This window comes from Gallus gallus, chromosome 31, assembly GCF_016699485.2.
Source record: "Gallus gallus isolate bGalGal1 chromosome 31, bGalGal1.mat.broiler.GRCg7b, whole genome shotgun sequence".
Lineage (NCBI taxonomy): Eukaryota > Metazoa > Chordata > Aves > Galliformes > Phasianidae > Gallus > Gallus gallus.
The window spans coordinates 611,531-623,301 of NC_052562.1; the positions used below are offsets into that span (position 1 = coordinate 611,531).

The 11,771-nt window shown below is 49.6% G+C and overlaps 1 protein-coding gene across 2 annotated transcripts; it reads right to left on the minus strand.

Annotated features, from left to right (window-relative positions):
- Positions 1–7,913: 7,913 nt before the first annotated feature.
- On the minus strand, positions 7,914–11,771 carry LOC107055449. Of its 2 annotated transcripts, XM_040654463.2 has the most exons (9): positions 11,550–11,771; positions 11,172–11,216; positions 10,697–10,990; positions 9,854–9,892; positions 9,611–9,706; positions 9,513–9,537; positions 9,156–9,211; positions 8,468–8,499; positions 7,914–8,143 (listed from the first exon to the last, which is right to left on the minus strand). In XM_040654463.2, the coding sequence occupies exons 1-9, from the start codon at positions 11,614–11,616 to the stop codon at positions 8,105–8,107; spliced, it is 693 nt and encodes a 230-aa protein (XP_040510397.1). In that variant the 5' UTR covers positions 11,617–11,771; the 3' UTR covers positions 7,914–8,104. The 2 variants fall into 2 exon arrangements, with proteins under 2 accessions (XP_040510397.1, XP_040510398.1); XM_040654464.2 differs by lacking the exon at positions 9,854–9,892.

Consider the following 11,771-nt stretch of genomic DNA (forward strand, 5'->3'; position numbering starts at 1 on the left):
CCATGTTCCTCCTACTTGTCTAAAAGTTTCTGCAAGGAGTCTTATAGATATCAAGCCATTGCTTGTTAGATAACTCTTGTGTTTTTTTTTCTTTTCTATGAAGAAACTGGGGGGAAAAAAAAATTGAGGGAATGACGTCAAGTACAGGTAGAGTAAAATTACTTTCTCCATACTGAGGAAGTCCTACTTTGATTTTTGTAAGCTCATTGGGATGTTCTGTCCCATGCCCCTGAGGAGCTGAAGTGAGACTCTCTGGGACCCAAAATGACAATGAATTATTACCCAACTTTTCCCCTGCTCCTTCAATGGCATGTTCCAGGTCCATGCAGCAGGATACTCCTCCAGTCCTACTACAACAACAGAAAATTTGCTCTTTTCCTTGTGAGGGACATGGATATTACAATGGGCATTTTTTTTTAAACAGACTTCAGAAAAGCTTGAAGATACATGGGTAAGTACGTGGACTTGCAACCAACACTAGACCAGGCTGCCCAGAGCCACATCCAGCCTGGCCTTGAATGCATCCAGGGATGGGGCATCCACAACCTCCTTGGGCAACCTGTTCCAGTGTGTCACCACCCTTTGTGTGAAAAACTTCCTCCTAATGTCCAACCTAAACCTCCCCTGTCTCCGTTTAAAACCATTTCTCCTTCTCCTATCACTATCCACCCTTGTAAACAGCCATTGCCCCTCCAGTTTATACACTCCCTTCAAGTACTGGAAGGCCACAATGAGGTGTCCCAGGAGCCATCTCTTCTCCAAGCTAAACCAGCCCAGTTCCCTCAACCTTTCCTCAGAGGAGAGGTGCTCCAGCCTCCTGATCATCTTAGTGGCCTTCTCTGGACTTGCTCCAAGAGCTCCACATCCTTCCTGAACGGGGGTCCCCAGGCCTGGATGCAGTACTCCAGATGGAGCCTCACAAGAGATGAGTTGGGGGGGACAATCACCTCCCTATTCTGCTGGCCACCCCTTTTTTAAGGCAGCCCAGGATATAGTCTGACCTTCCAGGCTGCAAGTGAACACTGCTGGCTCACATCCAGCTTCTCATCTGCCAGGACCCCCACATCCTTCTCCGCAGGGCTGCTCTCAAGGGATTCTTCGCCCAATTTGTGTAAATACCTGGGATTGCCCCGACCCAAGTGCAACACCCTGCACTTGGCCTTCTTGAACCTTATCGTCTGTCATTAATGAAGATACTGAAGAGCACCACTCCCAAGACCGAGCCCTGGTGGACGTCACTTGTGATCGGCCTCCATCCTGACACAGACCCATTGATCACAACCCTTTGGCTACATCCAGCCAGCCAGTTACTAATCCATCAAACAGTCCATCCTTCAAATCCATGCCTCTCCAATTTAGAGAGAAGGATGAGGTCTGGGATCATGTCAAGGGCTTTGCAGAAGTCCAGGTAGATGACTTCCATCGCCCTTCCCCTGTCCACTGATGCTGTCACTCCATCGTAGAAGGCCACCAGATTGGTCAGGCAAGATCTGCCCTTGGTGAAGCCACGCTGGCTGTCTGAAACCACCTCTTTATCTTGTATGTGCCTTAACATAGCTTCTAGGATGATCTACTCCATGATCTTCCCAGGCACAGAGGTGAGGCTCAGGAGCCTGTAGTTCCCCAGGTCATCCTTACTCGCATTCTTTAAAATAGGAGTAATATTTCCCTTTTTCCAGTCACTGAGGACTTCACCAGACAGCCATGATTTTTCAGATATGATGGAGAATGGCTCAGCAATCAAGAACCCCAGAATGAAGGGCAGCATTCATTCATCCATATGGAGGTACCTTATAGGTAATGTAGGCCAGTGTCCTGGAAGGCAAAGATCTCAAAGGACACAATGACACTAATCATTAACATTCCTTACCTCTGGACTCAGGTTGATTAGGAGATTGATAATTAATCTTGCCTTGAGATAAAGAACATCAAATATGGCACCACTTGTGAGAGTGCTCTAAAGACTCGGTGCAAGATAATCACTAGATGGGAGCTCTCTGCACTAGCAGAAGATTCAAGAAGTCAGGGGCATTTTTAATAAAAGATTCCATTACTGTTTTTGGGTTTCACTGTATGTGTTTGAACCACAGCCGTGACACAATCGAAACCTTTTACTTTGCTCTTGTCATGGAATTATCTCTAGATCTATCTGTGTCCATGACAGGGGGGCAGCAGGCCCACAGGCACAGAAAGAGAGGGGGAAGGGAACAAAGAAGGAAAGGAACAATAAATAAATAAATTAATTAAAAAAACGGCGTCAACAATATAAGGAGGAAAGTTAATTTTCTAATTATAGTGGCAGAAATATGAATTAATAGGGATTGAAGATGATAAACCAATTAAGTGTCTAAAACCAAAAGCCTTGCTCACCTGGGTGAGATAGGTAGGGAGCACTCACTGCTGAGATGTGCAGCAAATAGCAAAAGGGGCTGTCTCTGCAAGCAGTTATATCGTTCATTCAGAATGGAAAATGGAAACAAAAAGTCTTCTAGGGCACATAGTTCTTCTCATGTGAGAATCTAGTACTCAGAAAATTGGCAGTCCACAGAAATGGAGCATTAACTCTTTAACTCCCAGTGCTTTACACAATGTTATGATGTGTAATACTGATAACAAAAGTCATAAAACCATGACAGCTCTCTGTTCATCTGTGCCATGCAGTAACTGCCCTGAGCTGAGGGACTCAGAGCAGTGACATTCTGCCTGAGGAATAAGGACACACTCAGTACTGCTAGCAGGCACCTTACAGCACCTTTCATCAAAAACCATCTGGAAGATGGACAAACGCAGGGGGAATCCTGCCCCACAGACCTAAAGCCCTTCCCACCTGAATGGAAACACTCGGCCTGTCTTCGTCATTCAGCCCAGAGCAAAGCAACTGCAGTCATGCCGTGCAAAGAGGTGTTGTTCTTTGCAGCCCATCAGCCCTCTGCACTCACACACCTCTATGGTTTTGGTCCCTCAGACTGGAGATGTGCAGCTGTCTCTCTTTTAAATGCTGCTTCCAGCCCAGCTCCACACAAGCAAAGCATCACAGAGAAATACGTCTTTCTGAGGCAGCAGTCAGGTGAATCTTGTGTGGGAGGAAAGTTCTCCTTCCTAAACAGAAGAGGTGTTACTGTGTGCACGAAGTTGAGGTCTGGCCAGACCAAGAAAGGGGGATGCAAAAATAGCACAGGCTGATTCTGAGCACGCAGGAGGTTCATTGCTCACCACAAAGTGAGTTCTCAGCACATGGCTATGTTTTGTGGGTCTACAGGTTGTGTCTGCCCCTCTGTTGATCATCTCCATGTGCAGATGCAGGGCCTGAGCTCCCGGTGGCTGAGTTCCTCCATTCTCAGCACAGACGGCAGAACTGCAGCCGTGGTCCTGCTCTGCCCCTTGACTTCAGCATCAGCCCTACATCCAGGCAGGGAAAAGTTCCCAACTGTGCACAGTCAATTGTGTGCCCAGAGAAACTGTCTTGTGGGACAGAGAAGTGGGGAGAGACACTGGTTCACTTTTGCTACACTGAATGTAAATGAAATTACATTTCTCTGTGGCGACAACAGCAGTGGTAATGATTGCAAAGAAGCTTTCTGCTGTCAGTTTTGCATGTGATGGAGAGTGTGTAGTAGCACTCAAGGCACTGAATTGCCCAGTGCCCACTTGCTCAGTGCTGGGATGCTCCCAGAAGAGTGAGATAAGGTTGAGAATGGAGACAAAGGAGCAAGGGCAGGGAGTGAGATAGATACTGCACAGAAGAGATGCCCTGCCTGGCACAGAGAGTTTGCAGTTCAAGGGAACTTATAAACAAGATGGACAGCAACTGATTACACAGTTTGATTATGGTAGGAAAAAGAGCAAGTTTTTCAACTAGAAGATGGGTGATTAAAGTTAGATGCTAGGAGGAAATTCTTGATTCAGTGTGGTGAGGCACACTGAATGCTGAATGGTCCCTAGGACTCTATGATTCTGTGGTTAATTCTATGATCTTTAAGGCCCCTTCCAAATCAAACCATTCTCTTTTAGGACTCTGTGATAGACTAGGGATGGTCTAGAGGTTGGGAGAAGACAGAGCAAGGAGGACAGCTGACCCAAAGAGACCAAGGGGATGTGGCATGCAGAACAAGGCCAAGCTCAGCAAGAAGACATGGTGGGGGAGGAGATGGGAAGAGAGAAAAGCATTATTCTCTCCGAATTCTTAGTGTCCTCCCCTGGAGAGAAGATTCTCTGGGCCTTGGAATGCAGTATGTTTTTCAACTAATGATGCCAAGGGCATTCTCATGCCATCTCTCCAGGCAATCTCTCAGCTCCAGCCATGGTCCTTAGCACTTCCAGAGCTCAGGAAGGGGAAATCGTCCTGGCTCAATGTGTCCTTCAGAAGATAATACCTGCTACCTGGATTGTCTTCTGCAAGGATGGGATGGAGTTGTACAACATGAAAGCCCAAGAGGACGTGGTCATCTACTCCATGCTGATGAGCATCTCTGCAAGAAGCAGTGGGACATATGCGTGTGGGTACCAGCAGAGGAACGAGAGCAATTGGCTAAGGAGCTCTCCCCTCAGCACTCCCTTGGACCTACATGTCACAGGTGGGACGTGACACCAGGGTGATTGGCACACAGGGGATGGGGGGAATTAACATCACATGGATGTCCCATGAGCATCAAGAAATGCCATAGAGAGAAGTGGGCTCTGGAAGGGTCTCTCTCTCCATCCCATGGTGCAGAAATGGGGCTCTGCAGTGCCCAGGCTCAGGAAGCAGGTGCAGGGTTTGGGCACGATCCCTTTCCTGGGAAGAGATGCTGCAAGGGTTATTCAAAAAATGTTTTGAGAATGCAGAAGGGAAACTTGGGTGATCTCCAGCAGTGAGATTGTTCCTTACTTTGTGAGTCCCTATGCAGCAAGAAGATGATGTTGTGGCCATAGTGTGGGGATGGCCAGATGTTGGTGTGCTTTGTGATCCGTGTGCCTCCACCTGGAACAAAGGCACCAAAAACTGCTTTTGGATGGTGGCAGGAGGGAAGATGCAGGATGGAGTCTTGCTTGTGGGATGCTGCCCTCCCATACACACAGAGGAACATACTAGTCCTTTCTAATTTTCACAGTAACTGAAAGGAGAGAATTGTGCTGCAGTAACAAACATCTGCATCTCTGACAGGCAATTCATAATTCATTAGAGTTATGTAATCTATTCCCTGGGTTGCAGAGATACCACATCAGCCCACGTGTCCCATTGGACAGAACTGACTCTGTCCAAGCCTGCATGCCCTGCCCCATATCAATGCACTCAGGGGCCGTGTCCTGGCAGAGCTGGGAGCGCTGAGTCACTCAGTCCATCCATTTGTCCCCCCAGGCCATGTGTCTGGCTCCATGGAAGGAACAGCACCCACAAGTGAGAGACTCCCGTTTTGTTCTGTCAACCCCATCCCTTACCATTGTCCCTATGCCTTCCCTTTACCCTCATACCATCAGTACATCCCCATCCCACCCCAGAGCCTGCATCACTCTGCTCTGACCCCATATACCCAGATGGATCACATAGTCATTGCAGTGGCATCAGTGACTGTCCCCCTCCTCCTGCCTGCAGCCTCCTGCTGGATCATCAAGAAAGGTCAGGGCTTATGGGTATTGTGTGGGATCCTTGAGGGTGTCATAGCTCTGATGTGGCACTTTCCTTCTTCTTACAGGTTCCTGTAGGGAGAGATGCGGAGAAGCAAGTGGCAGGTCTGGGTAATGTGTGGGCATCTGGGACCCTGGGGTGATGTACTTTGTGCAGTGTCAGCTTTGTCCGTTGATTCCCTCGTGTAGAGGAGGGATTGCAGTAAGATAGGAGATGGAGGCAATTTTCTATGGGAATGTTTACAAGGGCCCCTGGATGCTTTGTGGAACCTCAATGACTTTTCTCTCTGTTCTCTCCGTCTCTCTGCATGGTGCTGGTAGTGCTGAGGAATCTCCTGCTGACCACGATTCTTACTGTAAGTTTCAGTCCCTTGCACTCTTCCTCTCCAGGCATTGAGTACAAATCAGAGATGATCCCAAATGCTGTATTTTAAGTCAGTATTATCACAGAATCACACAGAATCACAGAATGGCCTGGGCTGGAAGGGACCTCAAGGATCATGAATCTCCAACCACCCTGCTGGGCAGGGCCACCAACCTCCCCATTTACTAGACCAGGTTGCCCAGGGCCTCATCCAACCTGACCTTGAACACCTCCAGGGACGGGGCATCCACAACCTCTCTGGGCAGCCCGTTCCAGCACCTCACCACTCTCCTGGTAAAGAACTTCCCCCTAACATCCAACCTAAATCTTCCCTCTCTCAACTTAAAATCATTCCCCCTTGTCCTGCTATTATCTACCCTTTCAAAGAGTTTACTCTGGCTGCAATGTGGTCACCCCACAGCCTTCTCTTCTGCAGGCTGAATAAGCCCAGCTCCTTCAGCCTGTCCTCGTAGGGGAGGTGCTCCAGCCCCCCGATCATCTTCGTGGCCCTCCTCTGAACCCTCTCCAACAGCTCTCTGTCTTTCTTGTACTGGGGGCTCCATACCTGGACACAGTACTCCAGATGGGGCCTCACAAGAGCAGAGTAGAGAGGGACAATCACCTCCCTGTCCCTGCTGGCCACCCCTCTCATGATGGAGCCCAGGATACCATTTGCTTTCCGAGCTGCAAAAACACACTGCTGGCTCATGTTAAGTTTGTCATCCATCAGGACCCCCAGGTCCTTCTCTGCAGAGCTGCTCTCAAGGACTTCTCCTTCCAGTCTGTATAGATGCCTGGGCTTCCCCCCAGTGCAAAACCCTGTACTTTGTCGTGCTGAACCTCATTAGGTTCACCCGGGCCAACCTTTCAAATCTTTCAAGATCATTATCTCCATATGCACATGACAATCAATGCTAATAAAGTTACTTTTTCAGGATATAGTCCCAATACTATTCAGGTATCATCTCTCTAAACCTCCCTGACAAATATGGTCTCATTCTCTTCACCCTGCTATACAGTCTCCACTCCTGTAGCTGACACTGCTGGGAATTTACCACAGTTTCACTTTCAAACTCTACACTGAGCGGACAGTGTTTCAGAGGAAATGTGACTGTTCAGAGCACTTTTTTGGGTGAGGACCATTCTCAGCAACAGAGCAGCCTCCACCCAGTATCGTGCAGAAGTAAAACCCAACACCCTATGACACAGGGCATTTCCTTGGGGCTGCAAGGCAGACCTCAGGAGCCGCTGTAGGAAGCTGTAAGGGTGATGATTTTGGCAGAGGATGCCCATGGGTGCATTTGTGCTGGTGGCTGGGGAAGGTCTCTCCCCTGCTGATGGCTGGGCACTCATTCAGGATCTCCTTGCAGATGTCAACGTGGATGAAATGAGGAGAGTGAAGGTGAGGTGTGCTCTTGCAGAGGCCTGCAGGTTGAGCGTGCATTTTTTTGTCTGCAGAAGGCATGGCTTTGGAGGGGGAATGCCAGCTCAGTTGTCACGGTGGCGGTGCTCTGGCTGCAGTTCCCCTCCTGCCACATTCCCATGGGGAATGCTGCATGGCCGTGCTGTGGGACCACTGTAATTCCTTGTTTGTGTTTTGAAGGTCTCTGGAATACACAGCTCTGAAGTTTGTACATAGGACAGAATGTCAGAAAGTGAGAGGCGATCCACCCCTTTCTCTGCAAGAACAAGGGGGAAAGCACAGCAGAGGTGACACTTATCAATAAAAGCATGAAATCCTTCTGCATCAGAATGAAGTTTGTGTACTTCTTCTGTCTGAATGCACTCTGAGAGCACCTATCTGTCCGTATTAGCTATGACATACTACTTGTGCTTGGGGCTCATGGTAGGTACCAAAATACAACCATCCTGGGCATCTCCAGAGTTTCTTCCACCTAAATCCACAGCAGTAATGCATAAACACAGCTCAGCACTTGCCGATGTCTCTAAAATATCTGTGATATTTTATTGATATGCTAGGTGGTCCATTCATAAGCAAGTCATATATCTTAGTGGCTAGAAATAATGGGAGAGCATACCCCATGAACCCAAAAGCCCCATGTTCTGCCCCAAGAGCCCTCTGCAAGAAAACACAATGGCCGTGACGCAGTCCTGGTTGCCTTGGCATGCTGAAGCCTATGCATCTCTGCTGCGGGTCATCTGCTTCACGGGAGGCTGGAGGGGAAAGGAAAGCCCTGTTATTGCAGCTGCAGCCTGCAAGCCCTGCACAAGGAGGCTCCAGGAGCGCTGGAGGGAGCCGCACGCATTGGAGAAGCAGGCAGGAGTCAGCTAGCAAAAGTCAGAGCAGATCTGGGTTGGAAAACAAGGGGAGGCATTTGCCGTAGACTGAGGTAGAGTGACTTGTGACTCAGAAATTAAACCTTGTGATTTGCAGTTTTTGTGCAAGTAAAGAGATGCATGAGCAAGCGTACCAAAATGATAATGCCACTCCTGTGGAGCATATCACTTTAGTTTTGGGTGAGAAGGGCCCTGACTCACCTTGTCCCTTCGAAAGTGGGCAATGGTTGAGTCTGTGGGGAAAAAAAACACACTATGAGTGCTCAGTATTCACGTGGGAAGGGGGGCGACCCTCCACTGGTTTGGGCAGCAGACCCCGCGGGGCTCTGGACTGACTGTCCACCCCCATTGCACCACTCTGCAGGAAGATTTGGAGGACCAGAGACACTGGGCTTCGGGGGGGCATTTCCCCATCATTTGAGGCATTTTCTATATTTACATAGCACATCTGAGCCTGCTGCTCTGCAATGAAACTCAAGCTGCAAACAGAGCAAGGTGCAGGTGTGGTGGTGTTATATCCCCCATCCCTGACCACAGCATCCTCCCTTTGCAGCTGCCTGCACTTGCAGAGCAAATATCTATGAGATATTTCCCCACTGCTGTCTGTGTACACAGCAATATCCTCCAGTGCAGGGCTGAGCTTTGGTCTGTGCTTGAAACAAACACCATAGTGAGGGGAACTGTAGATGGGAGAACAGCAGAGTGTGAAGTGTGAGACCCGCTGTGCAAATGGGATTTGTCACCATGAGCACTGTGACGAAAGCACCCTGGAGAAACTGACTCTTGAGAAATGGTTTTTGCATGTCCAAGCGGGAAAGGGACAGGTGGGATGGCAAATGGGAGCCCAAGGGAAGGGGGTCCCCATGGAAAAGGGGTGCCCAGCACTCACACTGGACTTCTCCGTAGTCGGTGGCTTGCACCTGCTGGCTGGGAACGTGCTGCTGCCTGTGGATTAAGGGAAAATGGATTTGGGGTGGATGTTTGCTGCAGGGGGCCAGGACTGTTATTCCTTTGGATAAAGCCTCCTTGCATCAGGCACTGCATTCAGTCCAACCCCACGGCAATCCCTCATCCTCCAGGCATCCACGAGCTATCAGTAATGTTACCATGAGGAAATCCTTCCTTCTCCAACACCATGGCAGTCCTTTCCTGTTATGGGGGAACTCACAGATAATGCTGCCCTGCAAAAGGAGTTCCCCACGTTCCCAAATGCTCTCAATCGTCCCCTCCCAGCCTTACTTCTCACCTTCGGCATCTCTCCCGGCAGGCACCTGTAAGAAAAACAGTCTCACATCAAAGCTGTGGCAGCCTCATGGATCCCCCACAGTCCCCTCAAGTCCTCACCTTTCCTAATGGTCCAGAAGGTGGCTGCAGACAGGAGGAGGGTGACAGTAACTGATACCACATGAATGACTGTGAGGTTCAGAGGAGTGTTGGTGTCTGGGGACACAGAGGTTGATGGGGTCAGATGGGAGTGACGCAGAAGTTGGGGTGTTACAGCGCCATAGAGATGAGATGGGAAAAGAGGAGAGGGATAGGGAAAAGGTGAAGGGATGGGGTCAGTAGGAGCAAAGGAGAGTCCCTCACCTGCAGTTATGGTTCCTGCTGAGGAATCGGACACATGACCTGGACAGACATATGGATGGGCGGAGTGTCACCAGTGCTCATAGCTCTGCATGGTCAGATTTTCTGAATGCACTGGTACGGGGCAGGGTATGTAGGCCTTGGAAGATGCCCACAGAGCCAGCTCTGTCCCCTGAGACACGTGGGCTGACATGGGGTTTCTGCCATTCTGATGATCAATTATCTAAACTATGATGAATTTAGAAATGCATGGCATAAATGCAACTGTGCACCGTATGATACTGCAGCACAACTCTCCTTTCTTTGACCTTGGGGATAAAGAAAGGACTAGTATGTTGCTCTGCCTCTATGGGATGGGATGGCAGCGTCCCACTTGCAAGACTCCATCCTGCATTTCCCCTCCTGCCACCATCCAAAGGCTCTTTTTGGTAGCTTTGATGCAAGAAGAGGCAACACAAATACTAAGCACACCAACATATGCCCATCCTCACACTATGGCCACAGCATCATCTCGTTGCAGCCTCGGAAATCAAACAAAAAGGAGCAACCTCACACCTGGAAATCATCCCAGTTTCCCTTCCGCATTCTCGAAACATTTTTGGAATAACCCTAGGAGCATCCTTACCCAGGAAAGGGACCACGCCCAAACCCTGTGCCTGCTTTATGTACCTGCTTTATGTACCTTTATGTACTGCAGAGCCTGATTTCTGCAGCATAAGATTGAGACAGGAACCCTTCCAGAGCCATCCTCTCTCTATTGGCATCTCTTGCTGCACAAGGGATATCCATGTGGTGTTAATTACTCCCCATCCCCTATGTCCCCACCACCCTGGTGTCAAGTCCCACCTGTGACCTGCAGGTCCAACGGAGCGCTGAGGGTAGACTTTTCCAGTGACTTTTCTTCATTCCTCTGCTGGTACGCACACGTGTATGTCCCACTGCTTCTTGCAGAGATGTTCAGCAGCATGGAGTTGATGACCGTATGCTGTTGGGCTTTCATGCTGTAAAACTCCATCCCATCCTTGCAGAAGACAATTCGCACAGCAGGAACCATCTTCTGAAGGACACATTGAGCCAGGACGATTTCCCCTTCCTGAGCTCTGGAAGCGTTAAGGACCAGGAGTGGAGCCTGGAGAGTACCTGGAGAGATGGCACAGGGATTCCACCAGCATCATTAGCTGCAAAACACACTGCATTTCTAGTCATGGAGAATCTGCCCTCCTGGGGTGGATATTGGGAATTCAGAGGCAATAAAGCCTTTCTCTCTTTCCATCTCCACCCCCACCATGTCTTCATTTTCTGGACCCATTCTCACACTCACCATCAGCTGTGGAACTGCAGATGTCCTGGGTGCTCACAGCAGTACCTGCACCGTGGAGCAGAGAGGGGTTTGGTTAGAGGGACAGTGTCCTGCACACCCACATGTATCTGTCCATGTCTCCAGTCTTCAGCAGTCACCACTCCACAAGTGTATCCCCTTCCTGCATCGCCGCTGTCTCCATTTGAGCAAGCCTAAATCCATTTGGGATGGGTTTTGTTTTCCAGATGCAGTCTCCTCAACTTCAAAAGTCATGCTTTGGGTGCAAGACTCCATCCCACAGGTACTCTACCTCCACCCTCGGCACCATCTCAAGCCCCTTTGTGCTGGGCTTCTACTTCCAAGCAGGGTTCCCTGCTACCCAAAGCAGCCCCAACTCACCAAACACCAGCAGCAGGAGGACATGGACATGGGGACACGGCATGGCCCATCCCACCTGCCCGCACATCTTTTGGAGATCTCTCCTCACGGTTCCTGCTTTGCTGTGAGCTGGGTGCAGATGGTCACAGGCTTGTGTTGCGAGCCTAGGACACGTCCTGTGTGTTTCTGCAGCTGACAGAGAGTTACTCACAGCGAGAGGCTGTGATGCAGCCCATGATGCAT